The sequence below is a fragment of the Leptonotus elevatus genome, chromosome 20 (assembly GCF_054856555.1).
Source record: "Leptonotus elevatus isolate MCC_2025b chromosome 20, RoL_Lele_1.0, whole genome shotgun sequence".
Taxonomy (NCBI): Eukaryota; Metazoa; Chordata; class Actinopteri; order Syngnathiformes; family Syngnathidae; genus Leptonotus; species Leptonotus elevatus.
Genome location: NC_141258.1, coordinates 5,051,495 through 5,076,932, shown reverse-complemented (window position 1 = coordinate 5,076,932; position 25,438 = coordinate 5,051,495). Strand labels below are relative to the sequence as shown.

Below are 25,438 nucleotides of genomic sequence, written 5' to 3'. Positions count from 1 at the left end.
CTGATTTGTTTGTTTGTGGAATATGAATTAAGGAGCATCTCACAGGGCGGCCATTTTGTCACTTGTTGGCGACTGAAAATGACATCACAGTGCCTAAATCGACAGCAAAGGGCGGTCACTACCCACTCAGACATATAATATAAATAATTCATTGTTTCTTTACGATATTTGAAGAACAATTAATATCGCTGCTGAGGAGTTGTGATATCTCCTCCTTCTCCATTTATATATCTGTATGTTTATGTTATACTGCCCCCAAGTGGCCATGGTGTGCACACCAGAAGGAGCAACACAGCCATTGAAATGAAGCAAAAAGAAAAGAAGTGATAACAAATGTTTAATTCTCTCATTACTGTAATTTTTTTTTAGGGGTGTCAACATTAGTGTGTTCATTTAAAGTTCCTTTAAAGCCACAATTTATTTTTTCACATATCATAAAATACTGACCTGTGCTCTAATAGACGCCATACCCCAATCTCTTTACATCAAATAAATTCCCGCTACTCCGCCGGGATTAAATATTTTATACTGTCTAAACTGAAACAAAAACGGGGTGTGTTTGCACGCGTGTATGCGCTGGTGAATGTTGTCAGATAACACGGGGTCTAATTAAAGAGCTGGCATGTCCCAAACCTGCTCAGCCTCTTTGTTTAACACCGCAGCTAATCTCCAGCTACACAGTGCTGTGTGTTATCTGCTGATTACTGTGAGGTGTCCATCAGATGGATGTCAGATGCGTGCGCTGGGATTCTGCCAGCGAGCGCCTACATGATACAGTTGAGTTGAGCGTCGCGTCTTTTAAGATGTTTTTCCTGTCTATTCGCTTGACAAATAAACAACTTATTTGGGCCGGACTCCGCATGTTGAGAGTCCCGGTGGAAAGAGAGTGACTAAAAATATGCATCCACTTAACAACTCCCACTCACTTACCTAACAGTGTGAATCACTGCTGTATTTGAGTTTGCAAATGACCTTGACACAAGGACTATTTGTTGCCATAAAATAAAAAAACTCTGTTAACTGCGCAGGCGATGTTGTAAGTAACATGTTGCCATAAAAAAAAAAAACTCTGTTAACTGCGCAGGCGATGTTGTAAGTAACATTTGAACCTTCTTCATAGGGGTGTCAAAATAAGTGAAGCACGATTAAATTTAAATCCAGTCACCTTAGGTTTGTCACGCGGGAATATGCTAAGAACCACCACATGAAAATATGTAATGTAGAGAGAGAGTCTATAATAAAAAAGAAAAGAAGGACACGTAAAAAAAAAGAAGAGAAAAGACAGTTGGGTCAAAAGTAACCCAATTATGGATCAAAAATAGACCAATCCACGTTATGGGTTGTTTTATACAAAATGGCCCAATTTTTTGAAAAGAAAGTTGGGTCAAATTGACTCAAGTAAAGGATCTGACCCAACTTTCTGGGTTGTTTTTATACAAAATGACCAAATTTTTTACCCAAAGTTGGGTCAAATTAACCTAAGTATAGGATCTTACCCAACGCTATGGGTTGTTTTATACAGAATGACCTTTAAAAAAAAAAAAGAAGATAAATAGATAATGTTGTTTTTGTTTTTTGGGTGCAAAACAACCCAGAAAGTTGGGTCAAATTGTTTTATAGAAAATGACACAATTATCTGGCCCAACGTTCTGGGTTGTTTTACACAAAATGACCCAATTTGTCTAAAAGTTCAGATCTTTGTTGGGTCAAATTGACCCAATAAAGATCTGACCCAACTTTTTGGGTTGTTTTATAAAAAAATACTTTTTTTTCTGCAAAACAACCCAGAAAGTTGGGTCAAATTGACCCAACTGTCTTTAGAGTGTAAAATGTTCAACTAGTCCATAATATTTTGCTTAAGAAAAGTAAGTTAGCTTAATGCTAATATAATCATGTGACATACATAGAGATGTGCTTGAGTTCAGAATTTATATACTGTATAAACTGTTTAAAGATTTATAATGACATCAATGCTAGTTTTGTTAGCCCTTCAGTGGAATTTTGCATTGTGTGTTAGCGTTAAGCTAGTGGGTTTTCATAAGAAAGTTAATGCAATTTGTTTGTTTCATGTTTAATTTTAAAGTAAGTGATTGATTGATTTACAGGATGAACAATCTCCAAAACCTTCCAATCAACATGTTTGCATTAAAAGTGAAATTAAGCAAGTTGTTATTGCTAACAAAGTGCTCGTCTATCTAACGAAGCCAATCATTTTTGCAGCATTGCAGACAGTCTCATATTGACAACAGCTCGAGGCAGCTGTATTCGCGAGTCGTATTCAACAGAAACTGTCCCATTTCTTGGCCTTTTGTGCTCAAATTACAGCATAATTGAGCTGCCATTTGTGTGTGACGGGGGTTTCAAACTCGTGCGCTCACAAAAGCCACGCGGTTGCCTAGCGACAACTTTAATTATAGTCCACCTGTCATTCTGCATTAATCAAGCTTCTCCGTATTCATTCTGACTGTCGGGTTTGAGGAGCGTTTGTATTTCGTTGAAATAAGTTCTCTGTGCGTGTGTTTGTCCGATTCGTTGTGTCACCCAACGAGGTTTGCCTTAATACCACAATGCAAAACATGAAGAGCAAACCTCCATGATGCTTTTTCTACGCGGTGATTACTACGCATCGGGATGTGGTTGTGACTTTTGACTGCTTTTGCGGTGGCTATCTGGTCGCATTCGCTAATGGGAGATAGAGACATGAATCAGCCTTTATGACCCACTCTGGTATTTACAGACATGACAATGCCAGCGGGCAGCCAGCCCACGCATGTGCACCTCAAAGGTCGAATGCCTCAAAACTAAAATACAAATATCGTGGTACCTCAATTTATGAGCAGTGTTGCTACAGTTACACTTGAAATAGTAACTTTGTTACTTTGTTGATCGCTTGATTTTAAAATTTAGATTAGAAGTTACTTTATCAGTTACTTTCGGCAGATGCCGACAACACCGCCTATCGTAAAAATAAAATACTTTATTAGAAATGCATTTTTAAACACAAAAAAAAAAGACAGCCCTTTTCACTCACCATAAATAATTGTTTTCACAAAAAAATTGTATTTCTGGATTTCACTGAATATAAATATATAAATAGTTCTAGACCTCACTTAACATCATTTTTTTATGTATATAAAATAAAGGCAGTCTTTTATGACCGAACATATTTAATTGTTATGACTGTAATGGTAAAACTTACTTACTTACTTCTATAATGTATATTGTTTATAAATGTAACTATAAATAAATAATAATAATAATAATCTATAAAATATAAATATAGCTGGGAAAAGCTCCAGCTAACCCGTGACTCGTGAAGGGGTCTATTAAATGAAAAGAAGGCCCGCGGTCTGAGAGCACAGCGAAGGTGTCTAAGGGTGTAAATGAACACCTGCCTGCGTCCAACTACCAACCATTACTCTGTCACCATCTTTGTGCAGCAGCCTGCCTGATGGCGGGAACGCAGCATCACTCAAATTAATGCTGGTGACGGATTTTCTGGCTTTGAAGTCCGCGTCGCTGCTCGGAGGCAGATAAATTCCAGCGGAAACAGATTTCCATTCCGCTTTCATCTCTGCGGTGGACAAATTGAAATTTCTGCCAGCAGATTTTTTGGGGGGGTAAATGAGGGGAGGCGCGGGGATAAATATCAAATACGCTGGGGTTTTTAATTGCGGCTCGTATCACATGAAGAGCGCTAAAACAAATAATTGAGTTACACTTGGGCCAACATGACAGTGGATGCTGAAGCTTGTGGACATTTGGAATTTCTCACATGGGATCAATTACATTTGGAATATTGTAATATAAACTTTATTAACTCTACAAGCATTTTAATATTAGTAACTGTTTTAATGACAAATGAGATTTGCTCATTAGTACTGAATTTTGTTAAAGAACAATATAATTGCGATTTAACCCACCCACACCGCCCCCTCAATATTGTGGCTCCATTTTTTAAGGTCCTATGAAGGATGTTCGATACCACTTTCTTTCCAGACTAATAGCACTGTGAGTACACCGCTCTCAAGTAGTCACAGATACTAAGTTGCCGATACCACTAGTACATTCGATACATAAAAATTCCCTCCAAAAAACAATGACAGATCATTTAAAAAAAAAAAACCTATATATCCCAATATAGAATTTGTTCGTAAATTTGATTAAATTAACTTATTCACTCGCAGCCATTTTCACTTAAGCAAACCCCTTCGCTCCTGGTTGTTTTACTGGATTTTGACAGATTTTGCAAGGTTCACAGAATATTCTGTTCTATTGCTATAAAAACATGGAACCTACCAAAAGAAAGATTAGAGTCTCTTCTTTTATCAAAAAGTATATTTGTATCTGTATCTGCATTAGGACATAGCTAAGTTTCATCATTATTCACTAACCTGTTGAAAACACTGGGAAAAAGAGCTTGTTGCAACATGGCCTGGACTGATCTCTTATACTCTGCTGCCACCTGCTGGCCGTTTTTGTAATAGCTACCATTGCTTTAAGCGACCTCTTCATGTCAGAAGCTGTATCAAAGCCTTCTGTATGCTCTAGCATAAAAACAATATAAATGGGAGTGCAGGACGAAGTATTAAAAAACAACAACACACATTTATTTGTTTTTGGGTTTGAATGAGTTATTGGCAATTTTCTATTCTTTTGAGTCCTACTTTCTAGTTTTTGATTGTAAAACAGCCACAAGTACCGATACCTGGTTCATAATATAAAGGACAATTAATATGAAAGACAATTAATTTATCCACTTAATTTAGAATTAAAGATGCGATGTAAACAAGTGCTCAGTCATATGTTTAATTGCAACAATAATGATGAAGCTCACTTGCTTATTTTCCCTGAACATTTTTGTCAAAACTTCACAACCTCAATGGGCAGGACTACCGCCGTACTGCAATCTATGATATATTACCCTGACACGTGCCAGAGATACTGTATAGTCCTTTTTATTAGCGGTTAATGTACAGCTCATTCTGCCGGCTGTGTTGTTCACATGGTGGCGCCGACCACAGATTATTAGCAGATCAATCTAAACCTAAAGCAATCACTCTTGTGTGATATCTCTGTTTGGGAAAAGAATGCTCACCACATTAGCATGCTCCATCACGGTAATGACAACACTATGATTTAGAGTCCCGTGGAGTCATGTTGCCCCCATGTGGGGACTTCAGTGACATGCCACACATACAATGTCTGCGTAGGTTCTCAGTCATCCAGGTCATGGTAATCTGAGGCAACTAGATTTTTTTCATAATGGTTGAAGACGTTTCAACTTCAAAAGGCTTTTTGATGTCGAGTTCTTTGCGTTTGTATGCGTCCCCATGGGGGTGGTCAACTCTTGGTGTTTTGAGGTTTGTTGTTGTCAGGTGTGGGCGGCAAACGGCCGTTATGTGTTACAACTGGTTGTTCACCTGCCTGTTGTTAGTGGCCACTTTGCCCGTGGAGTGAGGCAATTTTGGGGAGAGAGATTGTTGTAAGCGGACTATTCTGTTTTGAGAGAACCTTTACAGTTAGATGGATTCTTTCGCACCTCTCTCACGTCAGTAATTGTCAAACTTTTTGCACCAAGTAAAATATTATCCAAGTATGAAAGCAAAAGAACTGTTCTCTATGTCAAAAAAATATACTTATTTCATTCCTAACAATGCACCTTTTTCCTGCCCCAGATTTAAAGTGCCCCTGCCTTCCTGCCAAGAGTAATAAGGAGAAAGAAGAGGAAGAGGAGGAAAATGAAGACAAGAAGAAGGTGGCGCCGAGGGCCAAGCGGGAGCGGCGGCAAGGCAGCGCCAGTGCCACCGTGTGCCAAGTGTGCAGCATCCGGCTCAATTCTGGTGCCCAGGCTCAGATCCACTATAAGGGCAAGACGCACCAGAGGAGGCTGCGCAGGCTGGCGAAGTTTGTCGGGACAGGTAGAGCTCTTTTTTTTTTTAGATTTCTTTTGACATTTTTTTGTGGTTAATTGAATAAAACTCGCTAAAATATCTTATTCTATTTTTTTTATATATTTATTTATCATAAAATATTTACTTACAGTCACTGCTGGATGATTACTCGAAATTTAATCATGATTTCAATTTTGCCATCTTGAAGAAAAAAAAGGATGAACTCATTCACTGCCATTGACGGTTATAGACGTCAAATATTCATTTTAACTATTTCTATTAGTTTAACTTTTTTTTGAGTAGAGTATGAAAACCTACATTTTTTAATTGTACTTTTAGAACAGATATACAATTTGTGATTAATCCTGAGTTAACTCGTGAAGTGATGCAATTTAAAAAAAAAATAATCGCCGGACGCTCCTAATTTTTCATAATCTTTTATTTTTATTTTTTTATCCCATCAGGCGATTACAATTTTTAATTGTAATTAATCGCATGACTTCAATAGTTAACTCCCGATTAATCATAAGTTTGATATCTGTTCTAGATATACAATATTTTTTTTCTTCTCGGTTTTTATACTCTTGTTAACAAAAGTGGAAAAAATGTTAAACTAATAGAAATAGTTCAAATGAATTTTTGACGTCAATAGCCGTCAATGGCAGTGAATGAGTTAATGTACAGAAAAGCGTGGTGTATTTACAAATTCCCAACATTGTGAAAGTACCCTGAATGCACCATGTTGCCTGTGTAGCAAACATGTAGCATATGTGATACTTCCATCATTACGTGTCATTTAAGCTGTTTAATGGCACCCCAGTTGGAGTCTACTGTAAACTAAACACACAACAAATAGAATTACACACATTACACGCTAGCCGCTAATGCTAAAGTCAATGGAATATCCCACTGAAATGGTAACGAAGAATTTGCATCGACTTCGGGAGTGATATTCCGTCAAATAATGAATATTTACACACAAATACACACAAACCCATACACAGGAGTACGATAACATTATTCAAAGGCACAAATCTTCCAAACTTCCAAACCGTGACAAACGAATCATATGAATAGAGTTCAATCGCAACTTTCTTCAATTCTCATCCTAAGTATGTACTATCAGATTTGATCTCCCATGTGTTCGCATTACGATAAGTCATATGCATTATTTACTATTCCAGAGGAGATGCATGCAAAGAATTTCCCCGCGCACCTGTTTTGACAAGAGACCATCCATCACCCTCACTCGCTGCCATTACTCCAAAGAAAAACCTGTAATGAGCCAACGCCAGCCAATACAATGGCCACATCTAATGTTGATGTACGAGGCTATGAGCTCAACGCACGTATTTAGCCGCTCCGCGTAATATTAAATTAATGCAGTCGCCACTGTTTAATGTCTCGCTTGTTGCAACCTCATTTTGTCATCATCACAACCTTATTGGCATTTTGCATGTGCAAGATAATAACCTTTAGCCACGGTCAGTCATACTTAAAAGTTTGCCGGTGACCCTCGAGGAAGTTCTTTGTATTTTGTTTTATAAGTTTCTTGGGTTTTTTTGGGGGGGGGGGGGGGGGGTTTCAACCAGACACGCAACTTTTCCCGAGTTTCCTAATATCAAAACTTTCAAAATTGACTTCCTAATAGTGTCTAATTGTGTGGCTATGCGTGAGTTTACTGGTGTCATGAATAATACTTTTTTTTTAAGTCTGCAAGTTTTAACTGATATCTCTATGAAATCTTTTCGTTAGACGATACATAATCTGCTCGATAGATCTCTTCACCATAAGATATCAGACAATCCTGCAATCTTTTTTTAATCTCTCCTTCTATTTTTTGCTCGGGACAAAACGAGGACGAGTCAAGTCAGTTAAGGTGACGTTCACCACAATTCCGCTTGCTCTGCGATTAAAGGACCCTAATAATACCCAATCCTGCAGCTGAGCTACTATTTCTTTTTATTCAGCTAGCATGGAGCAGTTGTGAGAATGAAAGGCGCTTTAATAGGGTTGTTCTCTGCGGGGCCGCTTTCTAAGTGGGAATGGAGACGAGCACTTTCTACTTCTTTACACCTCTCGATAATCTCCATAGCCACATAGGAGATATTCTCTCTCTTCTTCTTTTTTTTTTTCTTTTTTTTTACATGCTGCTTGGATCATGTCCCATCATGTCCAGGGGGAAAAATGTGCTCTTCACACCTGCTCAGTCTCTTCTTCTTTTTTTTCCCCCACAATGTAACAACGTTGTATGTAAATCATAATGTAGTTAGATAAATCCATTTGAATAATATTAAGAAACGTTACTCATCTTGTTACTTAGGGCGGAAACGATGAATGAAATAGCTTGAATAAATTTATTTTTTTCAAAGATAAAAGAAAATCTGATTTAGTATTTTATCTGATGTTCAGTTGTACAGAGAAGATCGCTAGACTGCTTACAAATATTTGGTTGAGTGATTTAGCAAAACTTAATAGCTAGCCTGCCAGCTAACGTCAGCCCTACATTCTAAAAACAATTGGGTCAAAAATAACCCAATTTGGGTTAGGGTTAGGGCTCAGTCTCAAAGTAAGCCTGAGCCACTACTTGGATCAATTTGACCCACTTTCTGGGTTGCTTTATACAGAATGACCCAATTTTTGGAGGATTCTTTTGAACATAACAACCCAGAAAGTTTGGTCAAATTGATCAGTCTACACTATACAAAAATAACCCAGTATTGGTCAAAAAGGGACCGACGCCATTTTGGGGATTTTTCATTCAGAACAAAAAAAAGGTTATTTTTGGGGGGACCAACCTACTTGGGTCAATTTGAACCAACTTTCTGGGTTGCTTTGTACAAAATGACCCCATTTTGGGGGGGTTGTTTTGTACAAAACAAGTTGAGAGTTTGGTCAAATTGACCCAAGTAGCGGGTCGGTCTCATTTTGACCGAAATTGTGTTATTTTTGACCCAACAGTTTTTAGAGTATATGTCGCATTATGCATTTCAGCGTCACAAGAAGGACATCTGTGCCATTAATCCGAGTATTGTAACAGAAAGGTCAATGAATTAGCCAGTCCCTCAATGATCATGTTTACAAAGTCTGAATTTCCACCAGGTCTGTTTTCAAATCAGCTCGTCTTTTGAAATGTAAACGACAAAAAAAAAAGAAGAAGAAAAAAACAAAAAACAAATGAAATGTAAACGACAGCCGGCGTTCTGTCTCCCTTCCAAGCAATTTACCTCATCTTCGTTTCGACCGTCAAACTCAAACCTGAAGGCTAAAATCTGGAGCGTGCTTAACCTTGGCATTATTTAACAGGAATGCTAATATAAACAACTCTAATGAATTACACCCCAATCCTCTGTATGAACCTCAACAATAACACATCTGTTGTGCGAATGACTCATTTTTCCTTTTAAATGCCCCCCCCCCCCTTCCAATTCCTTTTTGCCATGTAGCATGGCTGCATCTTGCAAAGAAATAAGAGAACACTAATAAATCATTCCCATTGTTTTCATGTAATTCCGGGAAGGAAAGACATTATAGTTGAGTGGGGGGGGGGGGGGGGGGGGGGTAGCATGCAGGTGGGAATTCTGAATAGAAATCCGCCCTGGAAGGAGGAAGAGGAAGAGGAGGAGGGAGATGAAGGATGATCACGGTGTTAATAGCCAACCTCTCTCTCTCTCTCTCTCTCTCCCACTTACTCACTCTCTCGCCCCATCTTTTGCGCTCTTACATTCTCACGCACACAGAGGAGGACACACTTGCTCTTCACGCACACTCAGCATCCCACTTTCCCTCCGCCGTCTCAGGGGAAAAAAAGGGCATCGGAACCAGCGGAGCATGGCGCGTTTTAATTGCGACGCGTACCGCCCGCCGCTCTGGATGGAAGCCACCAAGTGTCGCTGACTTAAAGGCTGCCATTTCACCCGCAACGGTCCAAAGAGACGCACGGAGAGGAGCTCGGGATTTGCCCAAACTTCCTGATGGGAGTTAAACTGACACAAGTTGAGTGACTAGCGGAAGAATCCCAAAACAAGCGGAGATGCTCTTAGGTAAGCTCACTCGGATGTGGCGGTTGTCAGGAACGGAGCAACTTCTTTTTGGTAAATTTGCTCAATTCGCTTATCTTATGCCAGCGAGCGTTTTGCTGCTGAATTCCCGCACCGGTGAGGCCTGTTACTTGGAGTAATTGGCCCCTCTTATAGGGGTCAATTGGGGGGCGGTGACCCCACAATGCCGTCCTGCCGTTCTCCAGATGTGTCAAGTCATTTTAAGGCAAGAAAAAAAACGTCAATGTCACAGCAGATTGCTGCCAATTATGCCAATGCCTCCCTGAGGAAATATGGCCGGATTAGCTCACATAATTGGAGCCTATTAAAGATAAAAGCAGCGTGCATGAGGGTTTTTAGTCATTAATATGTATGTTTTTCCAGCAATTGGAATGGAATGTTGATTATATTTGGACTTTTTATATTCAGAACTGGCTTACTTTTGGCAAACTTGAATGTAAACAGTTTACTTCATTCTGCAGGCTTAATGTTGACGCAAGATTAATTTGAAATCAGAAGTCAGAAAATAATGTTAAGGAAATATTTGAGTAGACAAGATACATTTTTTACAGCGTTTCCCTAAAACTCTTCATTGAAACTGTGTACTTGTCTCAATAGGTGCTGATGTTTTCATTCGCAACAAGGTTCAAATGGGCTCGCAAGTTAACAATTTGTTTAAGAATAGCAATTTTCTCCCCTGCAAATTTTTAACGAAGCCTTCCCAGTAGTATGTTTCACCTAAAGCTGTGATTCATAATGCTAACCCTAACAGGAAGTCGGCCATTTGGATTAGAGACCATATTTTAACAAACTTCTCCCACAGAATTGATCTGATCACCTTTAAACTTTGGGGATTACATCGAAAGATGTTTGAGATGAAAAGTTATTGAGAAAAATATTTTACAGCGTTCTTGTCCAACATGGCCACTAGGGTTAAACGGTTCGAGTATTGGATGGATGGATGAATATGTGTTCATAGAGTGACTGCGATACATCTTTGATGAAGACGAGTAAACAATGTTCACCCTATCCTTACATAAACTGTGATTTGCCCAGCTCAGTGCATAAACACGCAATCAGATTACTGGAGCTCATTTGAATAACATTTGCATATAAATTAGAGGGGGATCGATTTTTTTTCCCTTTCTTTTAAATGTGCCTGGTGCTTCTGCACTTGACGCTCACTTGCAGCTTCGGGCCCTGAAAGCCCCAATCAAATGTAGACGATGCAGCGTGTTGACAGCGTGACTTTGATTTGGCAGACTAGCACCCTATAGGTTAGCCATTTTGTAGCGCTGCTAATTTGCTTGACATCCAAGATGCTACAAGATGGCGCAAAAGCACTATTTTTATTCGGGGTTTCAGGCGATTAAAATTTTAAATCGTAATTAATCGCATGACTTCAATAATTCACTCACGGTTAATCGCAAATTTGAATCTGTTCTAAATGTACAATAATTTTTTTTTACAAGTTTCCATCCTCTTGTTAACAGAATAGTGAACTAGTCATTGATACAGTGATTTCATAAAATTAAGTTACAATTAAAAAGATGTACTGTACTGTACTCTAAAAACAGTTGGGTCAAAAGTAACCCAATTATGAATAAAAAATGGACCGATCCACTTTATGGGTCAATTTGACCCGACTTTCTGAGTTGTTTTATACAAACTTACCCAATTTTAGGATCCAACTAAAGGATCTGACTAACATTTATGAGACTCAAAGTAGAGATCGGTCCATTTTTGACCCATAGTTTGGTTATTTTTGATCCAACTGTTTTTAAGAGTGTAAAAAACAAGTGTGATGTTGATTTGTGTTGAGGGCATTTTTCTGCCACTAGATGGCATTTGTTAGATGTTGGTGACAAGGGCATTTCTATTTTCATAATAAGAGCTATCTAATCTTTAACATGAAGTAACTTGTGAAATTCTGCACATTTTAAAAATTGTGAAATACAACTTGACCCCAGTCTCCACATTTGCATTATATGCATTATCATTACATTTATTACTGCTCAATTTTCACGTGTCTGCTGTATTGCGACTGTAATTCCCCAAGTACAAGCTTTCCAAGTAAGGAGCAGTCATTAATAGCGCGTTTTAAAAAAATGGTGGCGTTAAAAGAACTTTAAATTAACTCAAAATGAATCCACACATTTTTACACCCCCTAATTTTTATACTAGATATTCCTAGCACAATGAACAACATAATAACTTTGGTGATGAATCTGCTCTGATAAATATCTTCAGCAGTAAGCAAGAGAGGCTGTGATTCTCCGCACGACTTTCGCCAAAGAGCGTAATTAGCCAGCTCATGGGCCGCATTAACGCTTTCCGAGCAGGCTGAAAGCATCGCAAAAATGTGCGGCACACATCTGTGGGCTGTCATTCAGCATGTTTGACTGGGCCCGGCTTATCTCAATTCAAACAGATGGCGGCAGTTTATTTTAAGTGGTCTTGATAACGGAGCACTTTGAAAGGGCACGGGCTCCATCTGATCAGCCCTGATGGAACATTCATGCTCATTTCTCTGCACTTTTTGTTAATCGTATGCGGATGTCAATTTGGTAAATAAGTTGCTATCAGTACAGATGAGTAACATGATTGTTTAAGAGGCAGCCTTAACTGCAACTAGCCGCTGGCCACAGAAATGATGAACATACTTTTCTGATGTGTTAATCAAGATTATTATCTCATCATCTTGTCCTGTGTTTCGCCATTGTTGTTTTGAATCGTCAGTTTTTGCAAAACAGGCATTTTGAGTGCTCGGAGAACATTGCAGGGATGTTATCGTTTTAAATAACCTTCACTTTGGAGATGTGGTTTATTTGTCCTCCAAATGTTGCTGCAAATGCCCTGTAGTTGTTAGCCGTAAAGGCAACAAACATGCTTTTTTTTTTTTTTACATCCATCAAGTGAGGATGAAAAGCAGGTCTTATGTACTGTACAGTATACAATAAAGTTTACCCAAAAATAAACTGACGGCAATGCAAATAGCCTTAGTAGACTTTTACTTTGAAGCTAGCTTGACTTGACTTTTTGACGTTTAGGATTTCTTTATCGTTCTTTTTATTGATATTATATAGTTGCGACAAACATCAAAATAACGCTACCGCGAACTTATTTTCAATCGCTAATTCAGAATGCTAAGAACCTGTTAGTTAATTACGCCATCACTGTATGGCGCGGCACAATTATCCGACGTTAGTGGCTCGCAGCTAGCTGTTAGCATTAGTAATGCGTGCCCACGAGTTTGACAGCTGGCACCTCAGCTTGCTTTCTTTATTCTGGACCAAGGCTACTTTGGAATTCACTCTCCAAGTTTAAAGGAAGGGAATGTGCCTTCAATTAAATTGTTTTTTTTTCATTATAGCCGTTAAGATTTCAAGAACGCAACTTATTATTTTTCACATGGATCATGTATAAAATAAGAATGCATCTGCTTCATATTGCACTTAAAGTTGTGTTACTAAATCCTAAACTGCCATATAAGACATTTTGTTTTTTAATGGGCAAAAACGTTCTACAAAATAAATGAAGGCAAGTACTATATATCATTTTTTACATTTTATTAAAAAAAATTTTTTTTGCTGATCTGAACAAAATGATCCGATCCAAACCTTGACTTTTGTGATCTGTTGCACCGCTAGCATCTTTAGGCAGACATCTTTAGGCAGACATCTTGTGTTGAGCCAGAGTACTCACACAGAACCCCATTTGGATGCTTTTTTGGTCACCTTGAACAAATACCGTAGCAGTTTAAGGACCCCTGGGCTGAAAATGGCTCCCAGAAAGTAGGCCAGATTACCACCGGGAGCATGATCTGGGCTGCGTGGTGCCCCGCAGGTACAACTCTCTTCAAGCGTTCACCGTGCTGCTGCTGCTGCTGCTGCAGTTTGGGATTAAACGGACAGTGGAGAGCCAGTTGGATCATTTTGTCACACAATCTTGGCCAGATATGTCCTCTGTCACAAGTGAAGGTAATTAATTTAAGGACTCCACAGCATAAAGAGGCACCAGTGCTGGAAATTAGGCAATCCTCCCTTTTTAACTTTTTTTTTTTGTTTCCAACGGGGAGCTGTGAAGAGCCGTCATCGGAAGTTTTAATGGATGTTAATTCATCTTGCAGATCCTCTTGACTGCCTTGTTTGCTGGCTCTGAATGGCATCGGTGGCTTTTCAGTTTGACAAAAACCTAAGCCTCATTCCATTATAGAGTAGAAAACATATCATTACAGTACGTGACAGTTGTTTTAACGTACCAACCACAATATGGAACATAAACATCGCTTGATCTGACCGATATTAAAACATCAAAGCATAACATGTCATCACTAATAATGCAACTACGTACGGAAATTGTCTCCATAAACGCGTACGTCCCGATATTTTCCATCTGCATTTTGTCTCGCAATACATTACATCAACGCTGCTCTAGCTTCTGCTTTGTATCATTCGATCTGCTTCAATTAAAGTGGACTCCAAAGATGAATTCATTCTACTTGTTTTTTAATGATCTTTTCAGAGGAGGCAAAAGTACTCATGCTGTACTTAAGTAACTCACATGTTTGTCAATATTTTGATATATTTTTATGGGACAACAATGAAAAATTTACATGTTGCTAAAATGTATTATAGTCAGTTTACAGCTTTTTTTCTTCTTCTTTTTTGCTGTGAAAATAACTCAGCACATTATGGCTAAATCAGCAACAAAAGTGAGTACACCCCTTTGTGAAAATGTCCAAATTAAGCCCACTCATGTGACTTGTTAAGTATTGTGAGGTCTCAGATTTTAAATGGGGAGCAGGTGTGTGAAATTTGGTGAAAAGTACAAATTTATCAGAAAATTTAACACTCAAGTGAATTACAGACGCCTGAAAAATCGACACAAATTGCAGCATTGCTTTCCACCACTACAACCCTATTTATGTTCTTAAATTCTCCACGTTTAAAAGAATCTCCCAAAAAGCCGATAAGGAAACGAGAGCCACCGTGAGAGTGCTGACAAGCGAACCAGACTCAGACAGATGATCACCGTGAAAAGAACCAAAGCTGCCTTTTCCACCGATGCCACTACGCCGCAATGAAAGCTTCTCATTTCCTCCATCTCTCCCTCTGTGGTGTTGAGTCACCCAGAGACTAATCTTGGAAATAATAGAGATTAAGCCTTTTCACAGTTTTTTCTTTCACGGTACTTTATTTTCCTCATAATCTTTTATACCCACTCGAAATGAGAAAGCTGGCTGCTGTGACCTACAGTCTATGAAAAGGATCCTTCGTGGATAGAAAAAGGGGACAAATGCAGATTAGTGGTTTGCCGCAGTTTAGTATATTTATATACATTTACAGTTATTAAGTGTTCCAGGATGTGCCATTCTGCTTTTTTTGTCAGCTACAGTTTATGTAACATGGGTTCACGGTTGTGTACATGCCAGAAGCATGGCATTGGTGCATTATGATTTATAATGAATTATTTGCAGATTTTCGCTGCTCGCGAGAGATCGGGACTAAACCCTGCCGCAAGGGTTCACTGTATAGAGTTTTTCTTACCAAGAATTTGCGGTTTACTGTAAATGCAACATAGATACACGTCGTCAGCATCTTTTTACACTCACACCTTTTTTTTTTTAAAGAATTTTCATTTTGAGTATTTACTGCTGTACATTATATTTCGCACAAAATAATCTACCATGTATTGTAGACTCTGGTGTTTATTCCCTTTTCTTGTGATTTACTTCTTTGCTCGATGATTGATTAAATCCCACTGAACCTTTTCCATTATAAGTTAAGAGCTCCTAATTAAGCTTTATGACAACAAAAATCTCTCAAGGACCGCTGGTGGTGTACATTCCTAGTGCAAGTGTCTTAAACGAGTGTTCCAAACAAGATGCAATGATGCTATCGTGAAAGTCAATGGACACTGTGCCGTCTCGTCAAACGAGTTGAGTTGAAAAGAGTTGCAAACAACCGCAGATGGTTGCAAAATTCCATTAATCAAACATTCCACACTGCTTTGTTATGTGGCCCAAGAGATTAATGAGATCTATTACAGATTTGTGCTGGAGTGGGAGTCATTGTCAACCCCCCGCCAACCCACCCAGCGTCACATTGACGAGGAGATAAACGCAAGTGGATCTATCTGAGCTTCTTTCACTCTTATATCTCAAGACTTATAAATGTGTGTTCATTAATAGTTTTAAGCTGTTTTACTGTCTCTGGTTTTTAAGACTCTTAAAGAAAATGTGGAGGATTAAACTGGATTAATTGACATGCTGATGCTAATTCTTGAGTTTGAAAACCTGCTTCATATTTTGAAATTCACATTTTCAACAGGGAAATTGCTTGTACTGAAGCCATTTACAAGGGATTTGATGATAATTGAATACAGGGAAAATAAACCATCGGTCATGTATGCTAGCCTGTGCTAACTTGGCTAACTTGTATATTCGATTTGCTAGCCTGTGAGCAAACCTCACCTGTGTCCTTACTTCTCTAGCATGTATGCTAAATTTGCTAACTGCGAGCCTATATGCCAAATTTGTTATCCTGTATGTTAAATTTGTCTCAACAATAAGAACTTCCTAAACTCAGAATCATAAACGTTGCCTTTGCTAGCCTGTGCTAGCTTGGCTAACTTGTATGTTGTATTTGCTAGCCTTTGAGCAAACCTCACCTGTGTCCTATCTTCCCTAGCATGTATGGTAAATTTGCTACCTGTGTGCTAACTGCTAGCCTATATGCCAAATGTATATATATGCTAAATTTGTCTCAACAATCATTTGGGAAACACTGATGTAAGCCTTAGCTGTCAAGTTGCGCCACTTTAGCCATCAAGCTAGTTAGGACTAAATCTGCACTGCACTCTTTTTTTCCTTGCCTGGGTTATTTTAAGACAAATAGAATATAATTACATTTTGTGCATCATTGATGACTAATATCTTAAATGTTTACACCTTTGTATCACACCACGTGTAAATGTCAGCGCTCTGATGTTTGCCTTGGGTTTAGACAAAGGTCACAATATAAAATATGAGCAGCCTGATAGTGTTCAGGCCAGTGAAGTGTGACGAGATAGTCATGCGGAATGATTTGTCATGCTGATATTTTTCATTGATTTTATACAATCATTGCCAAGTATTATTATCTTGTGTAGCTTCGCTCTAAAATGGCAAAGGTTTGACAACACTGATTGATGTTTTTCTTTGCAGGCGCGCTGTCCCACAACCAGGTCCACCCCCTCCTGGGTTCCCTGCGACTGCCGGGCCGAGCAAGCCTCCAGCCGCACAACCACCTGGAGCACTTCTTGCCCCTCAGGATCAGCACATCATCACCACTCAGCCTTTTCCCGAATTTCAACACGGTGAGATTCAGTAGCCCGAGGAGCATCATTTTTAGATCATGGACCAAAATCCACGCGTCTCCACAGATGGATCCGGTGCAAAAGGCGGTGATCAACCACACCTTCGGCATCGCCCCGCCAAAGAGGAGAACAACTATCACCTGTAATATTTGTCACCTGCGCTTCAACTCCACTGTAAGTGCCTTGCTCATATTTTACATATCATATGGTCTCTCTGTACACTCAAATATTCTCGAGAAAGCCTCTTCTTATCTTTCCTCCATTTTGCTGGCTTCTGAGAGGAAACCAATCAGCGCGTTCGTCTTGCGTCTCCTTATCGCACTTTCCTTTTCACATTCATTAAGCTACCTTTCCTTCTACAGTTCATTTTTATACATATTTGCATTTATATTGTTAGCGAGTGGAATAAAGGCCACTCTCTTATTATTTTTGCAAGTTGAGGGGGAGCGGTGGCACATTTGCGATCACATCCTCGTCTGCCTCTTTTTCGTGGTCTTTTCAAGCAAGCATAAAGACGCCTCGTGTTCCGGTAACTTCAAGAAAATTCACTTTATTGTTTATTTGATGCTAACTAATTTTCACAAGGTATTCTAAAGTGCTTGAAAATGGAAACATAAAGTAAATATGCAAAATATGAAAGAAGTACTTTGAGTTGATGCATTCTTTAAACACAGTCTCAACTGATTATAAACCCCAAACATGTTTAAAATATTGTTTAACTTAACTTGCCTTTCCGCTCTCTCTCTCTCTCTCCTCACCGCTTGCCTGCCTTGCACACACCCACTTGCTCAAGCTACTCGAAATGAACCATTGATTGGCTGTGTGGTGTCATGCAGGAGGTGTTACAATGCACCTGATTGGTCTGTGTATTTATGTGTTATTATTAGGGGTGTCAGGAGATCAATTTTTTTTAATCGTAATTAATTGTATGACTTTAATTTATGACTCATGATTAATCACAAATTTTATATCTGTTCTAAATGTACAATAAAATGTACACTAAAATATAGTTTCATACTCTTTATTAACCTAAAAATAGATTTTTTTTTTTAAACTAATAGAAATATGGCTGCATCTTTTTAGTCATTGATACAGTCATTTCATAATAATTCATAAAATGTTGTTACATTTAAAAAGATGTACTGTACTGTAAAAAAAAAAACAAGCATGATATTGATTGTTGAGGACATTTTTCTGCCACTAGTTGGCATAATTGTATTTGTAACATGTTGATGACAGCTTAGTGCATTTTTCTTTTCATATTAAGAGCTATTTAATCTTTAACATGAAATTCTGTACTTGCTCGCGCCGATACACTAACATGGCTTCAAACAGAAATGAAATAAAAGCTGAGTCACTTAGTGCTAATTTAGCTAAATTTAGCATGTTTTCTGACCCCTTTACAAAAACGGGCAAAGTCGTTTTCACATTGTTCTGCGTATGACAAGAAAGGAGCCTGGTGGAAGGCAAACATGGAGTGGATCTTCCTAGCATGCCTAACGACATTTTGTAAATAATGTTAAGCGTTACTGTGTGCTTATTATTAATCTAGTTATTGTTTGTATTGTATGTCTTTTACTTATAGTTATGTTGTTCTACTTGTTTTGAATAATGTTAGTTGCGTTTGCTTTTTCGAAAAAGAGAAAAAAAATCAAATACAATTTTATTTTTGTTGGGGGGGTGGGGGGGGAATCAGTCAAAAAAAATTTAAGGTCTTATCACCCAGCCCTAGTAGAAGATAGTAAAATCATACCATGCCACACAGTGGGAGCGGACTCTTCCTCTGACTCCATAACATCACGCTGAATGGCTCGTGGATGGACATTTTTTTCACTTCTTTCGTGCTCGCGTGCTGGAAACGTGTCCCTGCGCTCTCTCTCCAGCCCGTGCGGCGTCCGCATGCTTTCGCAGGGATGAGCTCAGAGGTCATGTGAGTGTTCACAGACGTGAGGGCAATTTGTGTCACACTGAATCAGCGGAGAGATGAGCAAATGAGCTCACGACGATGGTCATGAGATGCCACGGCGACTCCGAACGGGGCGCTCATTTGCGAGGCTGTTGATGATCGGGATGGCCGTGCGGGGGGCTTCCTCGCAGTCAAACGTTGACTATTATCATTTGTCTCCCAGTTCCGCGCTTGCATGCGAAGCTGAAGAGATGGAGCAGATGGAGCGATTACACTTAAATGATTTCATGCTGACCCTCACTAATTAAATCACCCCAGTACAGTATACGCTTGTTCTGCTCTTGTGCGTATATGTCAGCGGTGGGAAGCACAGTCATATTTTGTTCCTGCACTTCAAGTAGATTTTCAGGTATCGCTACCTTACGTGACTGTTGTGCTATACTTTCACTTAACTCATTGACTTCCAGCCATTTTCACTGAAGCAACCCCCTTTGCTCCCGGCTGTTTTTCCTGGATATCGACTGATTTTGCAAGGCCCACAGAATATTGTGTTCTATTGCTATAAAAACAAGGAACCTACCAAAATAAATATTCAAGTCTCTTCTTTCATCAGGAAAAAAATGTATATTTCTATCTGTTTCCGTTTTGCAGCAATTAGCATTAGAATATTGCTAAATTTCATCATTAATCACAAATCTGTTTTTAAAAAGTGGGCAAAAAAGCTTTTTGCAACATGGCCCCTCCCCACCTGCTGGCCGTTTTTGTAATCACTACCATTGCTTCACCCGTTCTCTGCAATTCCGAGGCTACATCAAAGCCTTCTGTATGCTGTAGCATTAAAAAAACGTATATATATGTCTTTGGGACACTTAAAACATTTAAAATAGAACCTATCTATACGATTTTGTGAGCAAATGAGTTAATTACGTCTAAGTGCATCCTTTTGCGTGCGTATCATGACCAGAACCAGGCTGAGGCCCACTACAAGGGTCACAAACACACTCGAAAGCTGAAGGCCATTGAGAACCAGAGGAACCGGCAGAGGAACAAGCACAAGCCACCCGCAGCGGAGAAAGGAAAAGGGACGACGGGAGGACGTAGAACACAAACAGACTTAAATTCAAACGACAGAACAGGTATGAAATATATGCAGGGGTGGGGGATGAACGATGAACCGCATTATAAGTGCACCTGCGCAAGCTAATATCCATATTTTCAAAAACACTCTCCCTCCTCTATGTGATGAGTAGTAATTGAGGTAGTCGACTATACGATGCTCAGTCTTGTAGCTGCCACTGCTGACTGATTAGCAGTTATTACCTGCCCTGCAATCATAGCCTCTGTCACACAGCTAATTACTACCATCAAGCACAGACGTCCCGCGAAAAGGCACGAGAGCAGGCAAATAGCACCTGAAAAGCGATGCGTTTTTTTTTGTTTTCAGCATTGGCACACCTCCTTATTTCGTTTTGGGGTTTTTTTTGCTAAAAGGTGTGGTAGATTTTACTTTGAATGGTCATGTAAACCCTGACATATATTGTAAATAATTATAATGAAAATAAAAAAAAGAAATATCAGTAGACATTTTTTTAAGGCTTCAATTGTGTTTAATTAAATATTTCAATTAAATGCTCATGTGCCATGTCCATGTAAACAGCTGAATTAAATAAATTAAACAATGCAATACAATATTTGTAATAAATATACATTTAAATGGGAAGTCAACCAAAAAACTTTCTTTATAGTAATATGTTCTATACAACCCCACTCTGATTATTATTGTGTTTGTGGAATATGAATTAAGCAGCAAAATCCACCCATTTTGATCCATCTCATGGGACGGCCATTTTGCCACTTGCTGTCCACTGAAAATGACATTGCAGTTGTTCGGGGCTCAGGTAAATGACCAATCGTGGCTCAGCTTGCAAATGTCACATGACCAAACTCAGAAAACAGGTGAGCCTTGATTGGCTGACCCCTGAGCAACTGTGATGTAATTTACAGTGGACAGCAAGTGGCAAAATGGCCGCCCCCTAAAATGGATAAAAACAGGGGGATTTTGCTGTTTAATTAATATTCCAAAAATGCAATAACAATCTGAATGGTGTGTTTAAGTAGGGACACAATTTAATAAGTAAACATAAAAACCATTGATTAAATAGAAAATGAATAATAACTAAATGTTCTCCTCTATAACTAATATTTAATCAATATATTTTTATAGTGCAGTAAGTGCAGCGGTTCTTAGATCAATTGTTCTTCATGCTGCATGACTAAAAAAAATTTAAATGCTGTCATCCATTTCCCGACGGCCACGTAATGATAAGTTCCAGCGGTTGCCATGGCGCTTGATCGATGTGCCGTTGGCCGAACAAGCGAACGAACGACGGAGACGGCAGAAATGATTGATGGGCTGAAATGATACAAATCAAGAAATCAGACATGGTACAATATAACTGATGGATGACAAAAAAAGTCAGGCAGTTATGGGTTTTATCGTATAGAATACACCAGTAGTGGATAGTCACTCATATTTGTGATGCTTGTGCGTTCGTGCCCGTTCAGACTCAAGCACATCGCCACAAGTGGAAAAATGCCACGGGAGCCCCCCGGCCCCCGCTCCCGTCACGACAGACACCTCTGCAAACCACTCTCCTCGGCTGTCCCAGCAATTCCCTCAGAGCCCTCCGCTTCCGCATTTAACAACAGAAGAGACACCCGCGGAAGGCTGCGAAACACCTCCCACTTCGGCAGCGCCGCTCGACCCCCCTGCCGTCAAGGAACAAGAAGATGATGGGGTGAAGGCGGACGACAAGGAGGCCAACAAAAAACAGCTCCACTGTCCCACGTGCAAAGTGACGGTGAACTCCAGCTCCCAACTTGAAGCTCACTGTAGCGGTGTGTTTTAAACATATTTCGTGTCAATTGATGTCAAATGGGGTCATTTCCTACTTGTGTCCATGTGTGTAACGCACACGCCCTCGTCTCCCCCCGCTCACCAGGCTCTAAACACAAGCAGATGCTCCACAGCCCCAACAGCAGCCAGTCGCACCGCAGAGCGAAGAGGACGTCCTCGCCGAGACGGCCCTGCCGAATTGTAAAGCAGCGGACGGGCACCAGAAAGACCGCAGCGGCGGCGGCGGCGGCGGCGGCGGGCGTCACCCGCCAGCGTTTTCACTGTCAGCTGTGCCAGGTGGCCGTCAACTCGGAGACGCAGCTCAAACAGGTAAACGGCACCGAGAATTTTCGACCAAATGAATTCAAGTTGGACGTACATTCAAAATGAAGTTCACCTGTAGAGGTTATAGTGCATTTTAGCTTCAGCCGGAAATGTCACCGGAACGCCCCAAAATGTCATTTTCACCCATCGTAAATCATCTAAAATTTTTATAATGTTATCAATATGTGTTTAACAGCACATGAACAGCAGGAGACATAAAGAACATTTGGCCGGGAAGCCAGTGAAGGTGAAGGCCAAATTCACACCTTATAATAAACTGCAGCCCAGCACTGCGTTCGCGGTAAGAATTGTATCCGCACATACACACACACACACACACACACACACACACACACACACACACACACACACACACACACACACACACACACACACACTTGTGAGTTTTCCATTCATTCCAATGGGGAACGAGAACTGAGATGCTTTTGTTTTGAGTTACAAAAGTAGTCATAGAATGAATTAAACTTGTATCTCAAGTCACCACAGTAGATTGATACTAGGGGTGTCAAAATTAGTGCGTTCATTTTGAGCTAATTTAAAGTTATTTTAATGCCACACAAAAAAAATTTGCGCGCGATTAATGGCAGCCCCTTACTTGTAAAGACTGTATTGGGGAAATTCAAGTCGCAACGCAGCAGACATGTCCATGTCATAATTTTGCAGTAATCAGTTGAATAATTATGCATATATTTGTGGAGACTGAGGTCAAGTTGTATTTCACAATTTAAAAAATGTGCAGAATTTCACAAGTTGCTTCATGTTAAAGATTAGATAACTCTTAATATGAAAAGAAAAATGCACTGAGCTGTCACCAAGTCTTACAAATGCAATTATGCCATCTAGTGGCAAAAAAATTACCTCAACGCAAATCATCTCACTCGTTTTTTTTTTACCATACAGTACATATTTTTTTTCATTTTAACTCAATTGTATTCATTATTATGAAATTACTGTATCAATGGCTAAAAGGTGCAGCCATATTTCTATTAGTTTAACATATTTGTACAAGAGTATGAAAAAAATATTGTACATTTTATTGTACATTTAGAACAGATATAACATTTGTGAGTAATCGTGAGCTAACTATTGAAGTCATGCGATTAATTAGGATTAAAAATTGTAATCACCTGACACCCCTAATTGATACTTTACCTTGAATGATTTTTATTTTGATGTCAAAAGTTTAAGAACCACTGCCCCCTGCTGTCCATTTTTTAAAGACATCCCTTGCATTGCAGACGAAACTGGCCTTGCAGAAGCAGCTGTCCAAGGCCCTGCCGGCAGGGTTCCTCACCAGCGCCCTCAATCCAGCTGCCCTGTGCACTTTGGCGTCCTCACCGCTGGCGCTGCGGCTGCCGCAGGGTCCCACGGCCATCTTCCACAGTCCCCTCATAAGCCCCGCCCTCTTCAGGCCTGCCCCGGGACCCCTCAGGCCCACGCACCCACCCATTATTTTCTCTCCTTATTGACATTGAGGACAAAATGGCACATCACAAACTAAATACAGTGCTACCTTGACTTATGAGTGCCCCAATTATGATTCTTTCGACTTAAGAGCTGTCACTTGGTTTATTTTTTTGACTTTGTCTTGCGAGCAAAATCTTGACTCGAGTGAAGTGAAGAAAAAAAGCTACAGTCACTGATGCACTTTCAGCCGTTTATGGAACGGGATAAGCAAGCAAACACAAATATAGAATAAAAGCACATGCATTAATATTTGTATTTTCTTCATTAGAAATATGTATGCTACATAAGTATGTACAATTTGAAAACTGCATTCTACCGCATTGCCACGTCGATTCGAATCTGATTAATTGTTCAGATCTCATTTCAATGTGTAGTAAATTAAGCTCAGTTATGGAATGAATGAAACTCGTAAATCAAGGTAGCACCTTGCGGGACCATCACTCAACTGTTTGAGCGCGTGTTCCCTGGGTTTTGAACCCTTATCGGAAGCCATAATAGTGAATATATGTTGTTTTATTTATGAGAACAATCTGCCATTGCACATGTTAAACTTCTGTTGCCGAATTTGAGAGCTTTCTAGTTGTACTCTGGGAAAACTGTGTCATTCCTGGATTAGTTTCCGTATATATATATATATATACATGTATATATATATATATATATATATATATATATATATATATATATATATATATAAAGTATATATATCACGGTTACTGAGCACAAAGCAAAAAAAACAACAACAGCAGAGTCACTTTGCATTGCATCAAATACATTATGCAGCACTGTTCCATTTGTCTCTGTCTTTCTATGAAATGTGCCATAAAATAAAGCCAAGAACTTTCACCATACTTGGTGAATGATTTGTAATTTAATTTAATAACAGTGGAAAGTATATTTGACATGAGCCATTAAAGCAGGGGTTGGGAACTTTTTTTTTTCCTCAAAATGTCTTCAAATACTTTTTACTGTTATGTACTTTGAGATGCTTTTTGTGCAACATGAAGACGCAAGCTGAGAAAAATCCAATTTCATGAGTTATTATATCTGTCTGTAAAATATATTTTTTATTATAGCTTTTTCCGTCCAGGCGTAATTGTTCATCAAGTGCAATAATGTAGGCTACAATGTGATAAATGTTTTCAAGTGCGTGTAATGTATTCATTTGTATGTAGTTGTGGTTGTGTTTATTTCTCCTGCATTGAAACAATCAGTAAATTAAAATCTATTATTATTATTTCATACACTGTAAGTTAACTGTAGAAATATTTTGCAAAACCTTTGCTCGGATCAGCCATGGAATTATGAAACCTCATAGAAACTGTTAAATAAAACATTTAACCCACAAATGTTCATAATGGTTAACATTAAACACTTGTTTGACATCTTGGGCTTGTTTTCATGAATTTAGTACAGTATGTCCCTGGGAGGATTTTCTGAAATGGCCACTGATAGACAGTAAAACTGTTCCCCACCTCTGATCTAGATAAAAGCAGGGCTGAATGATATGCGAAATCCATGCAACCATTTT

The 25,438-nt window shown here is 39.2% G+C and overlaps 1 protein-coding gene across 2 annotated transcripts in view; it reads left to right on the top strand.

Annotated features, from left to right (window-relative positions):
- LOC147156552 (zinc finger protein 385D-like) overlaps positions 1-25,292 on the top strand; it is a 34,204-nt gene extending 8,912 nt beyond the window's left edge. Inside the window, exons 2-9 of one of the 2 annotated variants that reach the window (XM_086065161.1) lie at positions 5,679-5,921; positions 17,142-17,293; positions 17,360-17,467; positions 20,164-20,335; positions 21,765-22,097; positions 22,202-22,425; positions 22,616-22,720; positions 23,679-25,292. In XM_086065161.1, the coding sequence (XP_085921287.1) occupies positions 5,679-5,921; positions 17,142-17,293; positions 17,360-17,467; positions 20,164-20,335; positions 21,765-22,097; positions 22,202-22,425; positions 22,616-22,720; positions 23,679-23,909 (1,568 nt within the window). In that variant the 3' untranslated portion in view covers positions 23,910-25,292. Of the gene's footprint in view, positions 1-5,678; positions 5,922-9,614; positions 9,938-17,141; positions 17,294-17,359; positions 17,468-20,163; positions 20,336-21,764; positions 22,098-22,201; positions 22,426-22,615; positions 22,721-23,678 lie in introns of those variants that run through there. The other variant, XM_086065162.1, reaches the window with a different exon arrangement.
- Positions 25,293-25,438: the final 146 nt, after the last annotated feature.